Genomic DNA, 26898 nt, shown 5'->3' on the forward strand with positions numbered 1-26898 from the left:
AGAACAAAACAGAACATGATCCAGCGGCTCCCAGACGGAAGTGTCCAGACATTCGCGCGTCGTCAAGGTTGAACCAGGAGTGATTTGTTTGATTATATTATTGTTGTTATGATTGTTATTGTTATTATTAGCGCCCCTAAATCAACACAACAACATTGTTATTATTATTGTTATTATTAATGTTATTGTTAATGTTATTGTTATTATTATTATTATTATTATTATTATTATATTATTATTATTATTGTTATTATTATTATTATTATTATTATTATTATTATTATTATTATTATTATTATATTGTTATGGTTATTATTGTTATTATTAATAATTATGTTGTTGTTGTTGTTGGCTTAGGGGCGACGACGATCAAGGGATTAATCAATAATGATTAATTAGTATTGGTGTTAGAGAGCGCGGGTAACAGTGGTGTGGTGCGGGATCACAACAACAACAACAACAGCTGGTGGTGGTGTGAGGCAGCAGGAGTGTTGTGGTGGTACAGTAGTGGCAGGTGTGAGGTATGACGAGTAAGTAAAGCTGTTATTAAAGAGTATTGTGGGTGTGGAAGTGAAGTTATGTTATCCTGGTGTTGTATGGTGCGGGCCGCTCGCTGCCTCAGGTGTTGTGGGGGTAATTGACTTCAGAGTCAAGGGTGCCGAGTCTGTCCTGACTGTGGGTGCAGTTTATAGAATTCCTAACACTGATGTGTCCGAATTCAACTCAAACCTTAGAAATCTAATACTTGATAACAGACTGAACAAAAACCACCTAATTATCGCAGGGGACTTTAATATTGACCTCTGCGAGCCAGAACACCCCACTGCTGTTAGCTTCCTCAACTGTATGAATTCCTGCTTCCTCATACCCTTAATCACTAGACCTACTAGAATCACTGATAGCACTGCCACGACGCTCGATCACATCTGGACAAACATAACCTCTCCGCTTACTTCAGGTATAATCACCGATAGCACTACAGATCATTACCCCACATTTCTCTTAACTAACATTAGCAAACCACCTCTTGAGTCAAGAGTGATACGTTTTAGACTGCACAATGAAACTGCTATAGACAATTTTATAACTGCTGCTGATAATGTCAACTGGGAGTCCGAGTTAGGTAACATAGTGGACATCAACCTTGCAGTACAATCTTTTCTTCAAAAAACTCTTAGCCTTTATAATACCCACTGTCCTATGCTTACAAAACAAGTCACAACCAAAAGGCTTAACAATCCCTGGCTTACAAAGGGAATACATAAATCTATTAATAAAAAACATGACCTTGAGAAGAAGTATAGGTTAGGAATTGTCTCCAAAGAATTCTCAAAGAATTACTCATTATTGCTGTCTAAGATAATTAGACGAGCCAAAACTAAATACTACGAAGATAAATTTACCCAAATAAAGAGCAACATTAAACAAACTTGGAGAACAATTTCTCAAATATTGGGATCAAAGAAGTCTTTAAATAACAAACCGACTCTCCTGTCTAATAACGATGGTCAGCTTTCAGCCTCTGATTCTGCTACTGAGTTCAATAGGTTCTTCTCTTCCATTGGTTCATCCCTTGCAAATGATATTCCATCTTCCAGTACAGACATTAATGACTATCTTTCATGTAACTATCCACAGTCTCTGTACCTAAAGCCTATTAATTCCACTGACGTCAATGAGATAATCCTTTCCCTTAAAACCAAGTCTGGTGCCCTTGAGGAGATACCAACTTTAATTTACAAAAAAGCCTCTAGATCTTTAGCCCCTCCTATTGCTTTGCTCTTCAACAAGTCACTTGAACTCCAAACCTTCCCAGATATTCTAAAAAAAGCGAGAGTAACGCCTGTCCACAAATGTGGTAATCTCACAGATGTTAACAACTACAGACCTATATCTATCCTGCCAAACTTGTCAAAAATTTTTGAAAAACTAATCTATAAGCAGCTTTACTCATATCTAGCCAAACTCAATATACTTAGCCCTTGCCAATATGGCTTCAGACCCAAAAAAAGCACTAACGATGCACTTATTAGTATGCTTAACTCGATTCATACAGCTCTTGATAAAAATGAGTTCTCTGTTGGGTTGTTTGTGGACCTGCGTAAAGCTTTTGACACTGTCAACCACCAAAACCTTCTTCTTAAATTACATCATTATGGAGTCAGAGGACACTCCCTACAATACCTCAAATCCTACCTTACTGACAGGCTCCAATATGTTTCTGTGAATAATACAATTTCTCCCACCCTACCCATCAACATTGGTGTTCCCCAGGGCAGCATACTTGGCCCTCTCCTCTTTCTCATCTACATTAATGACCTTCCAAATGCCTCCCAACACCTCAAACCAATTCTATTTGCTGACGACACAACCTTCATTTACTCCAGTCCTGATCCCCTTGCTCTAAATGCCACAGTAAATACTGAGCTAAATAAAGTCCATCTGTGGCTAACTGCCAACAAACTCACCCTTAACATTGACAAAACCTTTTATATTCTGTTTGGCAATAAATCCTCTAATCAAATAAATCTCAAAATAAACAATACCCAAATTTGTAACAAATTAGATGGCAAATTCCTTGGCATTCTCATTGACCACAAGCTTAATTTCCAGGGACACATTCTAAACATATCAAAAAAAGTTTCAAAAACTGTGGGCATTCTTTCTAAGATCAGATATTATGTACCACGCCCTGCCCTGGTGACTCTCTATTACTCCCTTATCTATCCATATCTCAACTATGGTATTTGTGCTTGGGGCTCTACTACCCAAAATCACTTACGTCCTCTAATTACTCAACACAAAGCTGCTATTAGGACAATATCCAATTCTGGCCCCAGACACCACTCGGTACCCCTACTTAAATCTCTGAATATGTTAGACATTAAGTCACTGCACATTCTCTCATGTGTATTATACATATATAAAATGCTAAACTATAATGCCAATCCTGATCTCAAAAGCTTCATAGAAGGTTGTATCAGAACCCATGAGCATCACACCAGAAATAAATACAGTTTTGATATTCCTAGAGTACGACTTAATCAAACTAGAAATGCTCTACAAATCAAGGGGCCCAGAATGTGGAATGACCTTCCCAACCATGTTAAAGACTGTACCTCTCTCAACCAGTTTAAGTTAAAAGCGAAGCTATACCTAATAAATTCCCTGTAACCTACCTTACACTTCTATTGTCAACCAATGTCTGTTTTTTTCTTTAAAGAGCGCTGTTTGTCGACATAATTGTATTTGTGCTGCTTTTTCATCTATGTTTTCATTTCTTGTTTTCATTCTACTCATTATGCTCAATTAGTATTAAGCTTGTCATTTAAGTTTATCATGCCCGAAACGCTCTGCGTAATAGTGGCTTTAGGCATTGTATGTACTAGCTATACCTATAAGTTAATCAATCCTTGTAAATATTTATTGTATGTATGTACCTTACCTAAATAAAATTGTATTGTATTGTATTGTAATTACCTAAGTGTAAGGTAGTAAGGGGTAAGGTAGGTTACAGGGAGTTAATGAGCTAGTGCTTAAGATAAAAACTAAGCACTACCTTACCCCTATATTGTCAACCCATGTCTGCTATTTTTAAACAATGCTGTTTGTCGACCAAATTGTATTGTTGCTGTTTTTCTGCCATGTTCCCCCCTTTTCTATTTTTATATTCTGCCCTTTTCTATTTTTACTCTGCCCTTGACAAAAATGAGTTTTCAATTGGACTCTTCATTGACCTGAGAAAGGCCTTTGATACTGTTAATCACGATTACCTCTTATGTAAACTCCATCATTATGGAATCCGAGGCCATGCACTGGACTATATCCAATCCTATCTTCGTGATAGACACCAATGTGTAGCCATCAATAATATAATCTCTCCCATTCTACCAATAACCGTTGGAGTGCCTCAGGGCAGCATCTTGGGACCCCTACTATTTCTTATATACATTAATGATCTGCCTAATGTCTCTAACATTCTGAAACCTATTTTGTTTGCTGATGATACTACCCTCATTTACTCCAACCCCAACCCACATACACTAAATGATGATGTTAATAATGAACTAAAAAAAGTCCACTTATGGATGTCAACCAACAAACTAACACTTAACATAGAAAAGACCTACTACATCCTATTTGGAAGCAAATCTACAAATGCAATTCAGCTTCAGATTGACAATGTAAACATTAGCAATAAATATGATGGAAAGTTTCTTGGCCTATTCCTAGACAAGAGACTCAACTTCAGTACCCACATACAACACATAACTAAGAAAGTCTCTAAAACAGTTGGTATACTCTCCAAAATCAGATATTATGTTCCTAACTCTGCTCTCATCTCTCTATATTATGCACTAATCTATCCCTATCTCAACTATGGTATCTGTGCATGGGGTTCAACCACCTCAAGTCCATCATCACCCAGCAAAAATCTGCTATCAGAATAATATCAAATTCTGCTTTCAGACAACACACAGCCCCCTTGTTTAACTCCCTAAACATGCTAAACATAATCTCACTCCACAAATTCTCTTGTGTCAACTACATTTACAAAACCCTATTCTTAAATGCAAATCCTTGTCTGAAACTCTTCCTGGACAGATGTAATAGGACCCATTATCACCACACCAGAAATAAATATCTCTTCGATATCCCCAGAGTTAAACTTAATTTGTGTAAACACTCTATGCAAATAAAGGGACCCAGTTTATGGAACTCACTCCCTATTGAATTGAAAAGCTGTCCAACTTTTACATCATTCAAAATCAATACTAAAAAGTATCGCTCTGTTTAAATCTCCAAACATGCTAAACATAAACTCACTCCACACATTCTCTTGTACCATTTACATGTACAACACCTTGTTCCTGAATGCAAATCTTAATCTGAAACTCTTTCTTGACAGATGTAATATAATCCATAATCACAACACCAGAAAAAAATCTTTGATATTCCCAGAGTCGAACTAAATGTGTGCAAACACACTATGCAAATAAAGAGACCTAGTCTATGGAACTTACTCCCTAACAAATTAAAAAGCTGTCCAACTTATGCCTTATTCAAAAGTAAAACCAAAAATACCTAATTTCATCTTCATAGTTTGCTACCTAGAGCTTCAAACCCACACCGTACCTTGTGCTACCCACTCTCCCAGTGTATGTGCCTAAGCCATACAACCTCACCATTGTAATCACTACTATCAACTTATATCATGGTGGTTATGTTGAATGCAAATTTTACTTCAATATACATATTAAGGCACTATTTACATCAATAACTTTTTTAATTGTATGGAATATTAACATTTTATCCTGTGCTACTTCTCAACAAGATGAGTATGGTGTGTACAAAAAACTATAAAGTATGGGGTGCACAATAAATTAGCTAATGCTGGTGGCAACAATACAAAATTATGCTGACAAAAGACTGATCTTTGAGTCACTGAAGTTAAATTATGCTGGAAAAAGTATTCTGTACCTTGATGTCCATGTTTGCATGTAAGTTTACACCTGACCTGCCTCAACCTTACCCAACCCATATTGTGTTAATAATGGACAAATCCTATTGTGTAATGTGTGTAAGGAACATTTACAAATTAAATAATAATATTTTTTTTCAAATTTGATATAGAGAATATAATTTGCCATCTTTCTGTAAGATGCATTACATTATTTACATGATTTGTAGTGTATTACATACAAAAACTTCCAGTCTTCCTTTAATCCGATTTCATTAAAATTTCATTCCAGGTTTGCGCTACAAGTCTGTCTGGGCTTGGGAGAGGTCATGGTTAGCTGGCCAGCGAGCCTTTCATCACCGACTTTCAACATCATGTGTCCTCTGTAGAGCTCACTCCGAGACAAAGAGTAGTGGAGTATTCTCTCCATTAAATCCTGATGGTGACAGAGACCATTATTCACAGTCAAAAGTATCGTATATAAGAACAGCTCTGGGTTTAGGGGCTGGATTATTCATTGGTGCTACAATTAAGGGTGTGTATGAAAAAGCAAAAATTTATGAACTAAAACAAGGAGTCCCATCTGTGTGTGCAGCAAGTCCGTTTTCTTTCATTGCGGCACCAGAAACCGAGGACAGTGTTAATCAACCGCCACCGTCTGTTAGCAAGAGACAAATTTACAACTTCATAGCAGATGCTGTTGAAAAAGTGTCAGACAAAGTTGTTTACATTGATATTAAAGACAATAGAAGGTATGTTATAATAATAAAAATTATGTAGTATTTCCCCACATTTTCTTGAAATTTGCATGTATGTTCATTGAGGGTGTTCATAACCATATGGGTAATGTTTATTTATGTTGGTAGTCAAATGTTTTTGATTCCTGTTATTTAGGATTCTTATCTGAATCTACATCAATAGTATCATTACATGTGTTATACAATCATTCACTCCCCCCACTCCCCCAGAAAGAAAACAAACAATGCTTATCAATTACTATGAGCAGGGGCAACTAGCCGCTCATTAGTGCCACCCTCCCCCACGAGGGGAGGGGTAGCTGGCCCGAGTGAGCTGAAACCCACCAATCCAGTTCTTGACTGATGGTGCTGGCGGCCGAACATCACCTCAGGCCCCGATTTCTTTAATAGGATTTTTGCCTCAAGGCGTTCCTGCACTTGTGGTGTGTGCTGGCCACCACAAGTACAGTGTAGTACAGTACAAGCTACACAAGTGCTGCTCCGGTTCAGGATACCGGAGCTGCAAGTGTCTAGGGACAACTTCCTTAGGTGTTCCGTGAGTACTGCCCTTGCCTGGTCAGGGGTTATCTTCCCTGGGGCATATGGGAATCACTCCTCATTAGGGGGCTTCCTCGCTTGTGGTTGTCCTTGCCCTTGGTATGTGTCAGGGGTCTTGCCATTTCAGCTGTGCCCCAGATAGGGAAGTGTTTGTTTGCTGATGGCGTGCAGTGCGGCTAGCACAGCCTGCATAAGCTATCACACGGTGGGCAACGTTTCTCTCGGTTGCTAATTTGCTAACTCGTGGGGTTTGGGGTACTTTGTGTGTTTCACTTCCAACATTTAAGCCTGTTTTTGCAGTGGAGGGCTGCTTAGCTCCTCATTAGTCTTGACCTAGGGTGTGGTGGTAGTCCTCATTTGTTGCCCCCAATGTTTCACGGCTGCTACTTGCAGTCGGTTTGCCTGCTTACGACAGGGTGTACCGGTTTAGCTGTCTCCAGTGCCTGGCTTCCTGTATGGCTCATTCACCCTGCAGACCGTGGAAACCTGTGGGCTCGGTTGTACTGTGCATACTCTTCTGTGCCAACTCTTGCTTTGTGCGAATTTGAGGGTTGTTTGTCGCCCCTGCCTCTGGGTGAAGATCTTCCATGCTCCCTCTGCCATGTTTCCTGTTGGGTCAGGGACACCTGCGGGACTTGTTCCCCGCTTATGCTCCAATTAACTCATCCCTTATCTGATGATCAGGTAGCAGCCACATTGCATGATCTTTATTGCAACAGGCCAGGTTGGTTGTCCAGATGGAAGCCACAGAGCTGCCCTGCTTGGGTTTCAGGGACTCGGAATTTGCGGGCTTCGTGGCCCGGCCCATCCCTTCCGAGAGGGCTAGGACTGACCATCCTGGACACACAACAAGTCAGAAATAGGATGCCAATTAGCTGAAGTGGCTGACAAAAACTGAATCACACTGTCCTCCATAAACAGCAGAGGACATAACAGAGAGGCCGAAAGAAGAGCCAGAGGCCCAAGCTGAAATGAAAGGGAGAGCCAGAACAGCCTGCCAACACACGAGACAGGAGTGGAAAAACCTGATAAGTGTCTCTCAGAGGATCGACGCATACAACTTCTGCAGAGCAGACGATGCTGAAGCAGCCAAGACAAAACCTCGTCAGAGGGCCCCCTACCAAGCGATCCCACATCTCCTGAAAGCCAATCCAAAGACAGCTCCAGAAGACTGAAGAATCTCATGACAGAGGCCAAGTGAGCACAAGCCCGTAGGTTGTCAGCCACTAAGGCAGCCGAAAGAAAGGGAGCCTGAGAATGCAGCTGCAACAGACCCACATCATGAGGAAGTGCAGGAGCAAAGAGGCACTCATTGAGGAACTCCAGAGAGCCCCCCCCCCCAAATATCTGCAACTCTGAGGACACCTCCCTCCACTCAAGCATGCAGGTACGATAAAAGCTGCACCAAGCTCCAAGTGAAAACAACAGACTGTCTGCCAGCCAGGAAGACTCTAGAACCTCGTAACGCACAAATAATGGGAAGAACAACCGAACTCAAAAGACGCTGGTTCCATCACCAAGGTGTAAGTCGGGTCACACGAAATAAGCACCGAGAGCCTCCCAAGCCTCCGTAGGGGAAATCCGAGAGGAAGAAAACCTCCAGGAAGATGAATCCAGGGGAGCCCAAAGGCACCTGGAAACAAACTCTGGGGGGAGCCCCACCTAATTCAAATTCATAAAGGGAGATACGATAACCCCTTACCCTGCTGAGCAGACGCAGACCCTGCTCAGAAGGCACAAGGGCCCAAGCAGGGTCAAAAGGAGCCCCAAGAGCTTCACTGGGACTATCCTCGAGCCCCAGGAACCGTTGATTCTGCAATGGCAGAGCCCTCATCCACACCCACCTCCTGAGAAAAAAAGGCGGAGTCCAGGGGAAAGGCCTCGAACAAGGAAGTTGGCTGGGAAGATGCGGAACCCTCAGTGGGAAAGAGAGGTTCAATTACCTCCACACTCGCATCTGAAGGGGCAACCTCCAGAGCCACCCAAGCCTCATCCCAAGCTAAACCCATCCTCAATTCTGAAACCCTCAGATACTTCAGAGCCGGATGCAGGGGGGGGGAGAAGAAGAGAGAGCCAGACCAACTGGGGAAGGAAAAAATGCTGCGGATGGAACCAAGGTCAAAATGACCAACACCTCCAAGTCCCTAAAACTCAAACGGGGCAGCTCCAGGGCAATCGGCCAGGCACGCATCCTAGAGCAATGCAGGACCAAAAATCGGTGATACAAAGCACGTGCTGCTTGAAACTTCTAGACGTCCACAGAAGAATGGGTGACCGTGAGCACATGGGGGGTAACAAGTCCCACATGACATGTTGGGTTGCAGGTGTCACTGACCTAACAAGCAGCATGGTGAAGGCAGAAAGGATGACCGTCATCCTTAAGTAGGGAAGTCTTGAACATTTTCAAGACTTCAGTTTCTCACTGGAGGTCCCAGGCGTCCATCTCGTACCCAACCCACCGCGTGCTCGTTTTGAATCTTATGACATCTTAAAATTGCATTTTCTTGGCTTGCACAATGCCTACCTCAAGTAATGTCGGGTGGCGCAGTGCAGTAGTTAACAGGTGCGCACCCCAGGGGCTAGAGAATAGATACATAAACAAAAGTGTGTGTTTAAAAGTGTATGTACAATAGTGATGAAATAGGAATGTTTATGTATAGCAATTGGATGACTGATTTTAGTGTTATGCTATGTTTATGTATAGCAATTGGATGACTGATTTTAGTGTCATTGGCTCGTTTGCTGTTGAAGTAGGAATGATGCGTTTTAATGTCATCAGTATGCAAAACTGTTAAGTGTACACTATTGTATTTTTAATTCTCCTGAACTTGCTCCTTCTGATTGTTTCTCATTTCAATAAATATAAATCATATTCTTTTACAGGAGATATACTGGCACACGAATTCAAACAATATCCAATGGATCTGGATTTATTGTGTCAGAAGATGGGCTTATTCTTACGAATGCACATGTTGTCTCCAACAGGCCAAGATCGAGCATTGTTGTGGTAAGGTTGTCAAGATACTACTTAATTCTAGATTTTTCTTTTAAATGAGGCTATAACTTTTTAAAATAAAAATACAGTACTGTATGAGTTTTGAACAAAAGGTTAGAAAAAGAAAATAATTGTGAAACAATACCAAGCTGAATTTTGTTTCTGGGGGTAGCCCCTTGTAGTACCCTGGAGCTATAATTTGTGTTGTGTGTATTGCCTAACAGTAAGGACAGCATCAGTTGTGGAGTTTTCAGGCTTACCGGGGACCACGAATCAGAACCTTGTCCCCTCCCAGAGATGCAGGGAGCAGACATCCATTTTGCATATGCCACCATCAGGGAAGGCACCCAGAAAGTGGGTGAGACAAAGCAGATTGCAGCTAGCTACAAGCTATACCAGCAGACTCGAAAATGGCCATAGAACTCCCACAAAGTAGATAAAAAAATAACCAAAAACATATTTTGTTCCAGCTCACGCTCATTTACCCCACCCAAATTTTCATTAAACTTCATATTATGTTACCCATTGAAAGACCCTATTTATATCAGACTGGAGGTTTGTCGTGTCCTCTATATTGTCTACTTGCATGAAAATCGTAGTGTCATTTGCAAGTGATGATAAAGTACTGTAGTTTGTATCCTTGTCTATGTCTGATGTGAGAATGAGATAAAGTACCGGAGCAAGTACTGCCTAACAGGTCCCTCTTCCTTGGCCAAGGTTTTCACAGTAGATCTGTGCTTTTCACTGAGCCCACTTTTCACAGTAGATGATCTAGATTTTACTGTATTGACTATTACACTTGTGTAATTACCTAAGTGATTACCTAAGTGTAGTTACAGGATGAGTGCTACGCTCGTGGTGTCCCATCTACCCAGCACTCTTTGTCATATAACGCTTTGAAATTACTGACGGTTTTGGCCTCCACCACCTTCTCACCTAACTTGTTCCAACCGTCTACCACTCTGTTTACAAAAGTGAATTTTCTTGTGAACAAAGAACCGGCAGCTTTGTTTCGTTAGTTTAAATCTATGACGTCTTGTTCTTGAAGTTCTGGGTCTCAAGAATTCTTCTCTATCAATTTTATCAATTCCTGTTACTATTTTGAACGTAGTGATCATATCGCCTCTTTTTCTTCTATCTTCTAGTTTTTGCATATTTAATGCCTCTAACCTCTCTTCGTAGCTCTTGTCCTTCAGTTCTGGGAGTCACTTAGTGGCATGTCTTGCACCTTTTCCAGTTTGTTGATGTGCTTTTTAAGATATGGGCACCATACAACCGCTGCATATTCCAGCTTTGGTCTAACAAAAGTCGTGAACAATTTCTTTAGTATTTCTCCATCCATGTATTTAAAAGCAATTCTGAAGTTAGAAAGTGTAGCATAGGCTCCTCGCACAATGTTCTTAATGTGGTCCTCAGGTGACAGTTTTCTATCTAGAACCACCCCTAGATTCCTTTCTTTGTCTACTCACCTAGTTGTGCTTGCAGGGATTGAGCTTTGGCTCTTTGGTCTCACTATCAATCAACTGGTGTACAGATTCTAGACCCTATTGGGCTATTGGGTTGTTGATGCTTGGTGGGTCAGGCCAGGGGTGCATCATGTGTTGTTCGGTTGCGGCTTTGTGCTGTTATCTGCACGTTATGGCCTCTGTCGCCGTGGATGCGCTTTGGGTTGCCCGGGTTCCCCTCCTTCCTGTTCCAGGGTTCGGGTCTCTAGGGTCGTCCACAGGGTCATTCGGTTTTACCAATTGGTCTTGATTTTGAATTTTGGGTGCGTGGCATTCGCCTCCTGGATCCTTCCCTCTTTTCCCTTATCTTAGGTGAAGTAGCTCTGGGGAGCCAACGAGGCTTTCCCCAGAAAACCAGCGTTGAATGTAATGAAACGCCATTTTCTGGGTGAGACCCGGAGGCTCCCCGGTACCCTTCCTCCCTCCAGTTGGCGGTGTTTTTCAGTACAGTATTTTGACATCCAGCCTAAGAACTGAAGGGTGGATCGCCGGTGCGAGGGTCTGGAGCTCCCCCCTTCCCCCCTCCCAGGAAGGGGAGGGGGTTGCGCAGATAGCGGCGCTTCAACGTGATGACGTCATGCTCGTTTGCTAATTTTTGTTTGGGGAGTTCTGACCACTCGTTCGGCTTTCGGTAGCAACATTTTCACCAGAATAGGGGTTTGTTTTGGGGTGCCTATCTTTCTAGGTGCTAGACCCGGGCGATGGCAGACATAGAATGCTCCCAACCACATCGAGGGTTTCTATAGGCCATTGCTCCTAGTGCCTCTCTGAGGGGGCCAGGTTCTAGCTCGGTCCCTGGTATGCAAAAACTCCATACACATTGACTGATTCCAGAGACAGTGGAACCTCGAGTGAGGAGCGCCCCAATTTACGAGCATTTTGAATAATGAGCGCGCCGATTGGTGAGAATTTTTCTCGATTGGCGAGCGTTCGTTTGATTAACGAGAAAACCACATGATGCATTCTCACTGGTTCTCGCAAATTCTCGGACACCTCCGACGATGCAAATGACTGTTTTTTGTTTTGTTTTAAAGATGCTAATGATGCTGGGATGTAAAGGGGTGACTGCTGTAATGTTGCAAAGCATTGATTTTTGTTTTTTAGACAAAATTAGAAAAGAAAATCGAAAATATTTGAAAAATGAACAAGTCAAAAATGTTCTTTCAGTGAATGTCAGGTACGCTGCTACACTTTCTAAAAAAATGAAAAATAAAAAAAAATGAAAAATAAACAAAATGAAACAATTTGAAAAAAAAATGACAAAGGTTCATTCAGTAATTGTCAGGTAGGCTGCTCCATTATTAATAAAAAATATGACAAATACAAAACAAATTGAACAAAGTTGAAAACAGGAAAAATGTCATAATGGAGTATCCTACCTGACAAATACTGAACGAACCTTTATGACATTTCTCCTTTTTTCAAATTTGTTCAATTTTTTTTTTTAATTTTTCTTTTTTATACAAAATTGGAGCAGTCTACCTGACATACACTGAACAAACCTTTTTCTATAAAAAATGAAAAATAAAAAAAAAATTGTACAAATCTGAAAAATAGGCAAAATGTCATAAAGGTTTGTTCAGTGTATGTCAAGTAGGCTGCTCCATTATTTAAAAAATTGAATATCATATTGATTTTTTCAGCGGTAGAACGGATTAATTTTATTTTCATTATTTTAAATGGGGAAATTCGTTTTGAAAGACGAGCATTTCACATGACGAGCTAGATGCCGGAATGGATTAAATTCGTTAATCAGGGTTCCACTGTATATACATATCAACCTGGATAGCTCTGGGGAGCCTCCGGATCTCACCCAGAAAATGGCATTTCATTACATCCAACACTTTTTTTTATCATTCCATGTCACATCTAAATGTAATTACTGTATTTTTACAGGTACGGCTGCAGAATGGCTCTGAATATGAGGGCGTTGTGGAAAATATTGATGCTCTCTCAGATTTAGCTTTGATTAGAATCAAGTGTGTAAGTATTGCTCATGGATTTTTTAGTTAATGATGGTACAATATATGCATTTGTTGCAAGATGCATTAGTTTGGTGGATACAAAATTCACTGTGAAGCATAAGAACTTGGTGAGATCCTGGATTTCCACACGAGGGTGCACTGAGACACTTTTTCTTTCTTAAGCTGTATTTTTGTTCTATTCCTATTTTGTATATGTATCAAAGTTGTAGCATTAAGATAAAGATTTATAAAATTTACTGGGCTGTCATCTGAAATAAGTAAATAATATTTTCTGGGAGGGTTCCTATGATGGCTTCTTGGTGCTTACTGTTTGGCAAGCTCCACTCAATTCAATCCACATGAGACCCTTGTGAGATATAAATGCACCTACCATGGACCAGAGGCCAAAACCTGGTTCTTTCTAAAGAGGTGGTAGGAGCCAGGAATTGTAGATCACACTGAAAGGAGGGCAAATCAAAACAGACTACAGCAATGCTAACGGATCATAGAAAGCAGGATGGCGAAGCCTCAAGATTCAAGAACCACTCTGTGGTGAAGCAGTTCTCACTTTAGTTACGCCTGCACACCACCAGGGAGTTGTGCACTTTCCTCCTTCAACCACCAACCTTAACAACTGCAACCCAAAACAGGTATGACGGATCGTGTCCCCTTAAAACTGTAACGAAAAACAGGCGCACCACGGCTTCTGTGTCCGGGGACGCACTTTGGGTTTTGATCCGGTTTCCCTTCTTCTCTGTTTGCGGGTTCGGGTCTCTTGGGTTGTCTGCAAGGTAATTAAATCCAGCCAGCCTGCGGTTTATTCCCGTGCCCATGATGTTCGTAAGTTTGCTGCTCTTGCTGCCGTCTTTGGCAATATGTCTTGGGCTGACTTTCTGGCACGGGGTTTTTGGAGGTCGAACAGGGTCCTGGCTGCATGGTACCTCGTGAACGTTACGGGGCCCAGTCGGGCCTGTGTTGCTTTGGGTCGGCGGTTGCAGCCCGTTGTCTCGACTTCGAGTTGAGGAGTGGAGCACCGACCACCTCCCGGGTAAGTCCCCTTTTTTCTTTTGTTGTCTTTGGTGAAGTAGCTCCGGGAAGCCATTGGGGCTCTCCTCAGAAAACCAGGGTTAAATGTAATGAAACGCCATTTTCTGGGTGAGTCCCAGAGGCTCCCCGGCAACCCTCCCTCCCTCCGGTCGGCGTTTTTTCGCGGTTTTTGATATCCAGCCTCAGAACTGGGCCATGGATCGCCGGCAAAAGGATCTGGGGTTCCCCCTTCCCCCTCCTGGGGGAGGGGGAAGCTGCGCAGACATGCAGCGCGGCTCGTGTGACGTCATGCTTGTTTGCTTGTTTTTCTTTTGGGGAGTTCTGTCCACTCGTTTGCTGATTTTCGTTGTTAACCAGAATAGGGGTTTGTTTTGTGGCGCTTACCTTTCTGGTTGCCTGTTTCAGTCAATGGCAGATATATAATGCTCCAAATTACATGTGCATATCTATGGGCCATTGCTCCCAGTGCCTATGTGAGGAGGACCAGGTTCTGGCTCATGGTCCCCGGTAGGCCTAGAACTCCACCCACATCGACTGATGCAAAATAGTTAGGGTATCCATATCAGCCATGGATATGGCTGATATGGATACCTTTGTGCCCTTGCTGTTTGTCAGTATGCTGCCATGACTACCGTGTTTGGGGGTCTTGTCTTGCACTGCCATTTAGGCACGGGGCTTGGAGGTTGAAGTGGGTCCTGGCCGCCTGTTCTGTGGTGCACGTTCCTGGTCACAGTTGTTCGTGTGTGGCATTTGGTAACAGGTTGCAGCCTGTTGTCTCGTCTTCGAGTTGATGCATGTAGTGCAGCCGTCTCTCGGGTATGTCCCTCGTTTACTTATTTTTGGTTATGTAGCTCTGGGGAGTCAAAGGAGCTCCTCACACAGGACCAGCGTTGCATGTAATGAAACGCCATTTTCTGGGTGAGTTCCAGAGGCTCCCTGGCACCCTTCCTCCTTCTGTTGGTGTTTTTGTTTTCTTTTGATGCTTAGACTCCTAAGTGGGGGGTTGGAGCAGCCGGCACAGGGAACTGCGCGGACGAGCGGCGCGGCAGCGGTGTGGCGGTGTGTGACGTTTGCTTGTTTCCGTGGATGATTGGGGAGTTCTACCTCCCTGTTCGATCTTTGGTTGCAATTTTCTTACTAAGTGGGGTTTGTTTTGTAATGCCTATCTTTCTGGGTGCATGACCCCGATCGATGGCAAACAAGGAATATCCGCAACTACATGGGCTTTTCCAGAGGCCATTGCTCCCTTGCCTCTCTGAGGGGGGCCAGGTTCTAGCTGAGGGTCCCCTGGTAGGCGGTACTCCTTTGAATAATGCCCGAGACTAATAAATCACATATTAGCCTGATAGCTCCAGAGAGCCTCTGCGGCACATCCAGAAAATGGCGTTTCATTTCATTCAACACCGTTTTTTTTCGTTTGAGTGAGTTTACGATTCCCTGCTCCTTGTGCCTTTTTTTGAAGGTGGGGGAGTAGGTTTTGATCTTTGGTTCCCTTTAGGCTTATATGTCTTGCAAGGACCTTGTGGTTATTGAATTGGGTGGAGCTTGCCAGGCAGCAAGCATTAAGAAGCCATCAAAGACCCATCAGAAAGAGGTACTGTATTTCATTATATTAAACACATATTTAACTTTGAAGTGTTTTAATATATGGTTTGTATTTTTCTTTTAGAACAATCTCACTCCAATAACAATGGGAACATCAAGTAATGTGAGACCAGGGGAATTTGTTGCAGCTTTAGGATCTCCATTGTCTCTGTCCAACACTATTACTGCCGGAGTGGTTTCTTCTGTTGGTCGTGGCAGTAAAGAGCTTGGTTTGAGAGGAAAAGATATACAGTATATACAAACAGATGCTGCTATTACGGTGAGTAATGTTAGACATTACAGTTCTACAATTTTCTTTTATTGTTAAATATTGTTTATTTTTATTGTTATTGTTTTATTGTTAAAAGAATATAATATGGTGCACATGAACTTATCCACAAGGGCCGTGATGAGAGTTTGAACCTAAGTTTGAACCTTCGTTTGTTTGTAATCCCGATTATGTTTGTAATCGTGCACGGTCCTTGTGGATTTGTTCATTTGATGTCTAACGCTATTGTGATTTCTGTGTGTATATATGGTGCACATATTATACTCCACGAGCCACCAGAATGAGACGGGACATCACAAGCATGGCTCTCATCCTGTAACTACAATTATGTAATTACACATACATTTTGTATGTTGTCTCTGAGTTAGTGGAGAGAGTTCTGATCTTTGCATCTTAATAGTTCCTATTAATGAAAGCTCTGATAAATACAGCTTCAAAATACTAGTATTGGTTCACTCCTAAAGTCTCCTTTTAGTTGTTTATGCATATATATATATCTTGCTTTTTGCATTCTAAAGTTTTATTTTCCTTTTCACATAGTTTGGTAACTCAGGTGGCCCACTTATCAACATGGATGGTGAAGTCATTGGCATTAACTCCATGACAGTCACAGCTGGTATTTCTTTTGCCATCCCCATTGATTATGCTAAAGACTTCATTATCAAGTCTGAAAAGAAAAAATCTGAGTTTGGTAAGTGTGGTTATCTTATTATTTATAGTTACTGTTTAGTTAACCCTCATCATGTGGTCATTGTCATTTGTTGATCACCCTAACCACTGTAGTTATCATCATTTGACAATTGATAATTATTGCCCAATTTGTTTATCAGTGATGTTGATCAAACCACACACTAGAAATTGAAGAGATGACGACGTTTCGGTCCGTCTTGGACCATTATCAAGTCGATTGTGAAGAGACGAGAAAGGCACGGGCATAAGTAAGACAAGAAAGAGGTGAGGAGGAGGAGGAAATCTTGGAAGAAGGTAAAAGCAAGGTGAAAGATAGGGGTAATAAGGTGTATGAAGGTGATACTACAGGGTATGAAGGGGGGTAATAAAAAGAAGTAAATGGAAACGAAAGAGAAAGTAAAAAATTATTTCCCTCTTTATTGTCTTTATTACCCCTTCATTCTCTTTATTATCCCTATCTTTTGCCTTACTTTTTCCTTCCTCCAAGATTTCTTCCTCCTCACCTCTTTCTTGCTTCTTGTGTCTTTCCTTACTTCTTGCATCTTCCCGTGTATGTGATGCCTTATTTGTCTCATCACAATCGACTTGATAATGTTCCAGGACCGACCGAAACGTCGTCGTCTCTTCAATTTCTAGTGTGTGGTTTGGTCAACATTCTTGAGCCGCATTATTGTGACTCTTCATCTGCATATCAGTGATGTTAATATGGTAATAATAACTATTATGTGAATTTATTGGAGTTAACCAAGAACTCTGAACAAATTGTGCTATTGTTTTGTAATATCTTGCTCTGTGATATGGGTACTGTGTGTTAGTGACCTAAGATTCATGTCATACATATCTAGATTTAGTTTTTCCTACCAGTGTATTAATCCATGACGGGTCAACATTCCAAAACATAATTGCATCAAAGGAGTGAGTTGCAAGACATTTCCTGTGAGCTGTGCCAGGAAGAATGCTAAATGTGCAATTGGTGTACAAGGAGTTCCCAAACTACAAATTGATTATGTTCTGAAGAGGTGTTCAAAACGCATTTACTTGGAACGATATTTCCCATAGGCACAATGTTGTAAATGGAAATGCATTGCCAGTCCAACAAAAAACATTACAAAACCTCGATGACTAGCTGGTCTGGGCTCCCAGCTGGTCCACCTGTCTGTTCTCCAGGAATTTGGTTTTCCCCAGCTCGCCAGGTTCGGGTTCTTGGTGAACTGGGGAAAGTCCCATCTGGTCCCCTCCCAGGTTTGGACTTGGCTGGATCTTGTTTGGGACTCTTGAACCGCTTCCTTGTCTCTCCCTCCGGAATCTTTGATTCGCCTGCGATCCCGCCTTTGTCGTTTTCTGGATGGCTCCCGGGTCTCCCGGAGGTTGCTCGAGGGTCCGTGCGGGAGCCTGAATTTTGCGATGTTGGTCTACCCGCCGGGTCGGGTTTGGCTGCGTCGCCTGTTTTGGTTCCTTTGGGGGATGTCCCTTCCGCCTCTTGTGATCGCTGGGTTCGACCTCCGGGGGCTTTGCGTCGATTGCTGCATCGCCGGCTTCCTATTTGGGGTTTTCAGGGTTCAGTGCCTTGGCACCTACCCGAGCCCTCGCTCGATGTGTTCACGGACGCATCGTCTCTCAGCTGGGGCTTTGTGACCAGTGCTCACTAGGCCGGCCTGGGGCAGTGGGGTCCGTCCTTCCGTCGAGCCCATTGCACGGTGCGGGAGTTCGCAGTGGTGTGGTTTTCCCTTCGGAGGGTTTGGGTCACCCGCAGATTGACGATCTGGCTCCATTCAGACTGCTCACTGGTGGTTCATTGTCTGAACCAAGGGTGTTCGATGCGGTCCTTGGCGCTGGTCACTTCACGTGACTTGTCTGCTGAGTTGTTGGGGGTTTGGCTCTCTTGGCAGTTCATGTTTGGGGGATGCCCAACATCTTGGCGGACGGCCTGTCTCGGTTCGTTCCCCTGTTGATGGAATAGACGTTCGATGCCGACTCGTTCAGTTGGCTCTGCCAGATGTTCGGGTGCTCGGAGGTGGACCTCATCACGTTGGCATGATTGCGGCGCCTTCCAATATATGTGGCGCCCTTCCCTGACTGCAAGGCCGTCGATGCCTTTCGGCAGGACTGGTCGAGGTTGGGGCTCCTGTACCTCTTTTCCCCGGTTCAGCTGTTGCTCCAGGTCCTGACTCGCTTGGAGACTTACCAGGGAAGAGTAATCCTCTTGGCCCCATGGTGGCCGGCCCAGCCTTAGTTTCAGGCGCTGCTTGCCCGGTGTTCGAACCCAGAGGTTTCCCACGGCTCTGCCTCTTTCAGCAGATCGAACCTGTGCATCATGTAGCTGGTTCGATCTTCTCGAGTCTTTGCGTATGGTATTTTTTTACTCGGGTCTATCATCTCTATGGTGATCAGGTGGTTTCGTTGATGGTGTCCTACCTGCGGGCTTCATCTCGGCGGCAGTATGAAGTCTCGTGGCAGTTCTTCCGTTTCTTTCTTTTGCTTCGTTGATTGTACTTTGCTGTCGGTTAAGGTTGTCTTATCCTTTCTTTCTTGGTTTTTCCAGGAGCATCGTCTTATGCCGAATACTGTCTCCTATCGTGTGGTGCTGGCGGCGCCGCTGCAGCTTGCTTTCAGTATTGATGTTACTTCTGCACCATTTCATAAGGTGTCTCGTGCGTTGTTTCACCTCCGGCCTGCTCATGCGCTGCTTGTGCCGTCCTAATCGCTTGACAGGGTACTCAGTTATCTCTCTTCTCCTCGGTTTGTAGTGGCCCCTTCGGTTCAGGACTGTTTCTCTAAGGCTCGTTTCTTGTTGGCATTGGCCTCTATGGGTCGGGTCGGGAAGCTTCATGCTCTCCTCCGGTGTAGGGGGTTTCTGCTCATTTGGTCCTGGTGGTAGGTTTGTTCGTTTGCAGCCGTCTCCTTCTTTTCTGGTGAAGAATGGGACTGCTGCTTTCCAGAGGGGTCCTTGGGTTGTTGATGCTTGGTTCATTAGGCCAGGGGTGCATCATGTGTTGTGTCCAGTTGCAGCTCTCCGCCGTTATTTGCGCACCACGGGCTCTGTGGCCAGGGATGTGCTTTGGGTTGATCCGGTTTCCCTTCTTCCCTGTTCCAGGGTTTGGATCTCCCAGGTCGTCCGCGGGGTTTTTCGGTTTAGCCAGCCTGCTGTCTATCCCCGTGCCCATGACTTTCATAAGTTTGCTGCCCTTGCTGCTGTTTTTGGGAACATGTCTTGGTTTCCAAAACCAAGAAACTTGGTTCCCAAATCAACATTCCTGGGCCTCGTCGGGCCTGTGTTGCTTTGGGTCGGCGGTTGTAGCCAGTTGTCTCAACTTCGCGTTGAGGAGTGAGCAGTGACCGCCTCCTGGGTAAGTCCCTCTGGTTTTCGTCTTTTGGTAGGTAGCTCCGGGGAGGCGATAGGGCTTTCCCCAGAAAACCAGCGTTGAATGTAATATAACGCCATTTTCTGGGTGAGACCTGGAGGCCCCCCCAGCAATCCTCCCTCCCTCCGGTCGGCGTTTTTTCGCGTTTTTGATATCCAGTCTCAAATCTGGGCTGTGGGTTGTTGGTGCGGGAGTCTGGGGCTTCCCCCTGCCCCCTCCTCCCCCTCCCGGGGAGGGGGAAGCTGCGCAAACAGCTGCATGGCGACATGTAACGTCATGCTCGTTTGCTCGTCTGTTTGGGGAGTTCTGTCCACTAGTTTGGCTTTTTGTAGCAATTTTCACCAGAATAGGGTTTGTTTTAGGGCGCCTGTCTTTCTGGGTGCGTGACCCGGTCAATGGCAGACATAGAATAATTCCAACCACACGGGGGTTTCTATAGGCCATTGCTCCTCGCACCTTTCTGAGGGGGGGCCAAGTTTTGGCTCGTGGTCCTCGGTAGGCCCAAAGAACTCCATACACATGACTGATGCCTATATCTGACATTAGCAATATCAGCCTGGATAGCTCCGGGGAGTCTCTGGGACTCGCCTACAAAATGGTGTTTCATTACATTCAATGCTGGTTTTTTGCTCGTTGCAATACTTGAAGAATGTTGCTGAATTAATTATAATTACTTTACTGTGATGCATTTGGTTACAACTCTAAGGATTTCAGCTTGTCACAAGACCAGAGCCAAGCCAAGCCTAGAGTATGCATGGGAACTGTTAACCATTAGCAACTATTTAAATAAGGCATTTATATTTTGCATGCTGATGAGCAGTGGTTCTGTATGCGACCCTTCTTCAAAACAAAGGGCCTAAATTAATTACATGATTTAGTAATTTTTCTTGTTTATAAAATTAACATCTGCTAGGAGTGAGTACATTTAAAATTTTCTTGAAAAATACCTTTCCCAGTTTGAACGTTCAAAGTATTCATCTCGAAATGATTCACACTTCGGACATTATACAGTGGTACCTCGGAATGCGAGTGTCCCTGTATGCGAGTTTTTCGGAAGACGAGCAGGATTTCCTCGAAAAATATGTCTCGGAAGGCGAGGGTTACCTCGGGACGCGAGTTTGTTGATACGCGTACAGGCCGACCTAGCGCGTGGTGGTTCGGTGATCGTCGCCCCTCCACCCCTCCGCCCCTCAGTTTACCATTGTCTCGCGCCCAGTGACTACCCCACATCAATTCTTCTCCCGATTTTCAGTGTTTTGTTGGATTTTTGGTGATTTGACTATACAATTTGTTATTATATATCTCACCATGGGTCCCAAGAAAGCCAGTGGTAAGGATAAAGGCCAGAAAGCCCATGTGAGGATGACAATACAGGAGAAACAAGAGATCATTCGGAAGCATGAGAACGGTACACATGTTGTTGAACTTTGTAGGCAGTACAACAAAGCCACATCAACAATATGCACTATACTTAAGAAGAAAAATGAGATTATGAGTGCTAAAGTGGCAAAAGGAGTCAGAACAATAACGAAACAAAGACCACAAATACTTGAAGTGGAAAAGTTGTTATTAATTTGGATACACGACAAGGAGTTAAGGGGTGACAGTGTTTCGGAGGCCATTATTTGTGAGAAAGCCAGGGTTTGGACAGATTTGTGGTGAGGAAATCGAGCAGTGAGCCTCAACCAGGACCTAGTGGCACTCAGATAAAACGTCCCAGGGAGAGCACACCAGAAAGGTCTTCACTGCCTGATATGATAATGGAAGGGGACTCCCCTTCCAAACAGTAACTCCTCTCCTCCTCCCCCCTCCTCACCATCTTCCATACGCCTACAGCATTCAACAGCAAGGTAAGTAATAACTGGAACATAGTTTTGTAGGTTTATTTAGATGAATTAGGTATAAAAATTTAGTTTGATGTGGGGTTTTTGGGGTAGTCAGGAACGGATTAATTCATTTCCCTTTATTTCTTATGGGGAAATTAGCTTCGGAATGCGAGTTTTCGGAATACGAGGCGTCTCCAGGAACCAATTAAACTCTTAAACTGAGGTTTGCCTGTACAGAGGTTAAAGAAATTTGATCCCTTTCATTTCAAACCTTTTGATTTAAAAATATGGAAATAATTTTATTAGATATGCTATACCAATTTTAATTTACTTTATTTTGTTGGCAAATAAACAGAATCAAGCTATCCAGATCGGCGTCGGTACCTTGGTGTGACAATGTTAACCCTTACACAGTCAATCTTGTTGGAGCTTCAAGCCCGAGGCAGTGCTCCTCAGAATGTTCCTCCTGATGTCACCCATGGAATATTTATCTGGAGAATTGTTGTTGGCTCTCCAGCTTACCAGTAAGTACTGTACAGTATATAAATATTTTGAATTATAAAGCCTATTATCCCTGCAGAGAAAAAAATAATGTACCGTATTGCTTAAAATAATTTTTCCTTATGGCTATTGCCAGTACAGGTATTCTGTTGGAAGTTGTTGACCTCTTTTGGGGTATTTACCTATCTGTTTGTTTTTATTACTTGGCATTGTGTAGACGTAACAAAAAATGAGAAATAATACTGTATGTGCAAGAGGATAATGGAAATAACTGTTGCAGAGCGGGCTTGCAGCCAGGAGACATCATAACCAACATCAATAACCATGAAATTCATTCTTCTCGTGACGTATACAAGTTCCTAGAGGGTAAAGGAGACCTCACCATGGTAGTGATCCGCAACGGTCAACGTTACAGTGTCACTGTTGTCCCAGAGGAATAGTGCCAATAAATACAACATTTCAAGTCCAGGTGCTTACTGGTTCACATCTGAAATGCAAGAATCTATGTTTTTTATTGCAGGTTGCCATTGATCATCATGTAATAAGCAGAATATTAACTTTAATACTGCAGTGATAAATTATTTTGGGTATGGTTGGAGGAGACTAAATGTCTGCAGTATCAGAAGATGCACACAACAGAGCGCTGGGAAGAGTTAGTATAATAACTGATGAGAATATGAATATGGCTTAGGATGTACAGTTTATAAAAAAGTTAATATGAATACAAATTGAAGTTAAAAGTATAGAGTAAAATTTACTCAAGATATTATTTAATGTATTTTGTAATGTAATTTTAAAGGAAAATGATGTGGAATATAAACATTTAAAGAGAATAGAATATGGTAAGTTAAATGGTGATTGATAAAGCAAGTTATGGCTTGTTAGTGGCAGTGTTTTATTGCCATGCTATATCACACCAGAATTAAACAATAAATCACAAAGTTTAATAAACAAGTTCTTTCATATTTTGTACAGGAATCCTGATTATATATTATCCTCTAATGATCCATTAAGTTTGTATAATCCTTGTTTCTGCACTTGAAATTATCAGATTGCTGTTCATTCTTTGTATTGCAACCCAGCTTATTCTTATTAGAATTATGCAAAACCATGAGCACTGTATTCCCATACAGTGATAATTTTCTTAAGCTTGCATAGTCATAAAAGTAAAAGGATTATTCAGAACTGGTGTACTGCTGAAGTATTGACTGCATGCATTATTCAGAACTGGTGTACTGCTGAAGTATTGACTGCATGCATTATTCAGAACTGGTGTACTGCTGAAGTATTGACTGCATGCATGCACATGAAGCTAAGTTAGTTGAAGGCCATCACTCCAGAATATATTCCCAGAAAATTGTTTCCCCAGCACGAGTCATGAGCCGAGTCTCTTAGTAACATTCTCAAATTAGTTTCTCTCAACCAGTCATTTGTCAATATTTTCTCTGGTCTGCCTTTTCACAGCCAGCATTAATTTTGTAGTATAACATGATCTCAAAATTAATACAGTATTGGGGCATTTTGTAAATGCTACTAACTCTTCCTTAGTCTATCAATATAAGAGTATTGAACATTTTCTTGAAACAAATGTGGTAATTGTTAATTACAATTACTGTTGACCTATTTCTCTTAATATACAGTATTAATACTTTAGAAGATGAGCAAGGGTTAAATATTTTACTTGTGATATTAATCAAATTACAAATGTTAAACAACACCTGTTGCAGCAAGTGTTGCAGAAATTGATCATTTCACTTGATGTACTAACCATCAAATTGTAAAATGTATAATTATCATGTTGTAAACTTCAAAATGTGTCTTATAATATATATATATATATATAAGTCACGTACCAATAAGTTCTCAATGAGGAAGATGTACTGTACTATATTGAATGTCTGGGATAAATCTGTATAATAATAATATTGCTCAAAGAAATGCATTAAGTTTCAGTTATCTTTGCAAACTTTGATAACATTCATAAGTACAATAATGGGAACTCTTCCCATTTATATTCATGGCTAGTAAAACACTCAAGTTAACATAGCGAACTGTAAAGGTAAAACAAGAATTAGAACTGACAAGTCTGGAAACCCAAAAGTTGGCTGGATGTTAACAAATTCATCAAGGAATATGAAAATATGGATGAAAAAATATTTTTACTCTGGCTACAGATAGAACCAGAGAATATTAATTAATGTTGGCAATCATACTTATGGGATGCGTTGTGTGGGAAAAGCAGTTATCCTCAGTAAGAGTTATAACTTAAATGCACTACAAGAAGTGATGGGAGTATATTAGGAGTATATACTGTACAGTACAGGTATACATAGGAACAAAGTGAGAATTGTTAATGATTCTCAACCATCACTAACAGCAATTGGAATATATACACATATCATGTCTGTATGTATACAGTACTGTACATGTACATTGTTTATTTGTTGTGCTCTTAGGGATGAAGTTTCTTAGTTCAAAATTAACATTTCTGGTATTTGAAAAAATGTGATGCTGAAAAAAGTCATGATACTGTACTTGTGATATTGCTGTGAGTAGCAAGAGATGGATGTAGAACAGTAATAAAGTACAAAATTAGAATTGTTCATATAAATATCCAGTGATGGATCTTTTCAAGTGTCTTTCCTAATATTTTGTTACCTGCATGGCTTTCAGTGCTGGAAGTGGTTTGTTTAATAACTAGGATATGCATTGAAGAGAATGTGAGCAAGTGAGGTTGAGAGAAGGACACATCAGAAAAGGAAAGTGACTGGTACAATGATAGTCATATTTAAAAAGAATAGATGCAGTCAAAGCAAGAGCATGAGCAAGTGAAAGTGTGGCCCCACATGTGTACGGACAATGATTTGAAATGAACATGAAAATTCAAGAATTAGAGCAGTAGAAATGGCCAATCTCAACATTATGTAATTACTTAAGTGTAGTTACAGGATGCGAGCTACGCTCGTGGTGCACTGGTCTTATCGGTACCCTTTGTCGTGTAATGCTCTGAAACTACTGAAAAAAGAGGAATTCCTTTTTGTCAATTTGGTCGATTCCTGTTAGTATTTTGTAAGTGGTAATCATTATCACCTCTTTTTCTTCTATCTTCTAGTTTTTGCATGTTTAACGCCTCTAGTCTCTCCTTGTAACTCTTCTTTTTCAGTTCCGGAAACCATATTCTAGCATGCCTTTGCACCTTTTCCAGTTTCTTTATGTGCTTCTTGAGATTTGGACACCATACAACTGCTGCATATTCCAATTTTGGTCTCACAAAAGTCATGAATTGTTTCTTTAGTATTTCACCATCCTCAGTACCTCAGCTTACATATTTAATCCAATTCCAGAGACGGCTCGTAACCCAGAAATTCATAAACCGAAGCAAATTTTTCCATAAGAAATAATGTAAATTGAATTAATCCATTCCACACTCCCAAAAATATTAACTTCAAGGTAAATTTTATACCTAATGCACTCAAATCTTTGGTACTAAAGTATGTGCAAGTTATTGCTTACCTTTATTGATGACTCTTGTTGGTGTATGGAAAATGTGGAGGAGGAAAGGTGTTAGTGTTTGGAAGGGGAGTCCCCTTCCATTATAATATCAGGCAGTGAGGACTTCTCTGGGGTACACTCTCTGGCATGTTTTGCAGGAGTACCACTAGGACCTGCTTGTGGCTCACTGCTTGCTTGTCTTCTAAGAATCTATCTAAAGACACTTGTTTTTCCCTACATTTTAATACTTGTCTGTAGTGAGGCATCACATTGTCATTTAAAAGGTCAATGCAACGCGGCCTGCTACAGCTTTATCCGGGTGAGTTTTTCAACAAAACTTTGCAGTTCTTCCCATACTTCACACATTTTCTTAATGAGGAAGGGACATTCTTTACTGCCTCTACTCAACTATTTTCTTGGATTGAACCTTACCACTGACTTTCTTGGGATCCATGGCGAGATATATAATAATTATTTTTGTGTTCAAATACCCAAAAAAACGAAAAACACTGAAATTCTTTACAAAGAATTCAGGTGCAATTGTCACTAAGCGGGAGGCACTGGTAAACTGAGCCGCAGTTGTCATGCCACCACATTCTAGGTCGGCCATATGCGTATCAACAAACTACAGTATGTTACCCGAGGCAACATTTGTAACCCGATTCAGATTTTACAAAGAAATTTGGCTCATACCCCAAAAAGTTCGTAAAGAGGGGCATTTGTAATGCCCATTTGTAACGAGGTGTCACTGTAATTAAAAGCAAGTCTGAAGTTGGAAAGCGACGCATACGCTCCTTTCACAATATTCTTTGTGTTCCTCTGGTGACAGCTTACTATTTAAAACCACCCCCTAGGTCTCGTTCTTTATTAGAGTTCTTTAATTCCTT

General features: G+C 41.9%; 1 protein-coding gene and 1 long non-coding RNA gene across 4 annotated transcripts in view; one reads left to right on the forward strand and one right to left on the reverse strand.

Annotated features, from left to right (window-relative positions):
* On the forward strand, window positions 1-25117 carry HtrA2 (HTRA2-related serine protease). Of its 3 annotated transcripts, none has more exons than XM_069312005.1 (8): window positions 1-67; window positions 5754-6213; window positions 9640-9763; window positions 13153-13239; window positions 15937-16131; window positions 16681-16831; window positions 22374-22542; window positions 22800-25117. In XM_069312005.1, the coding sequence occupies exons 1-8, from the start codon at window positions 16-18 to the stop codon at window positions 22957-22959; spliced, it is 1398 nt and encodes a 465-aa protein (XP_069168106.1). In that variant the 5' UTR covers window positions 1-15; the 3' UTR covers window positions 22960-25117. The 3 variants fall into 3 exon arrangements, with proteins under 3 accessions (XP_069168106.1, XP_045582083.1, XP_069168105.1); XM_045726127.2 differs by lacking the exon at window positions 1-67 and adding an exon at window positions 382-530; XM_069312004.1 differs by lacking the exon at window positions 1-67 and adding an exon at window positions 832-958.
* Window positions 22336-26898, reverse strand: part of LOC123745530 (uncharacterized) — an 11065-nt gene continuing 6502 nt past the window's right edge. Inside the window, exon 2 of the long non-coding RNA XR_006771345.2 lies at window positions 22336-23006. This is a non-coding gene — a long non-coding RNA (uncharacterized lncRNA). The remainder of the gene's footprint in view (window positions 23007-26898) is intronic.

This window comes from Procambarus clarkii, chromosome 71, assembly GCF_040958095.1.
Source record: "Procambarus clarkii isolate CNS0578487 chromosome 71, FALCON_Pclarkii_2.0, whole genome shotgun sequence".
Lineage (NCBI taxonomy): Eukaryota > Metazoa > Arthropoda > Malacostraca > Decapoda > Cambaridae > Procambarus > Procambarus clarkii.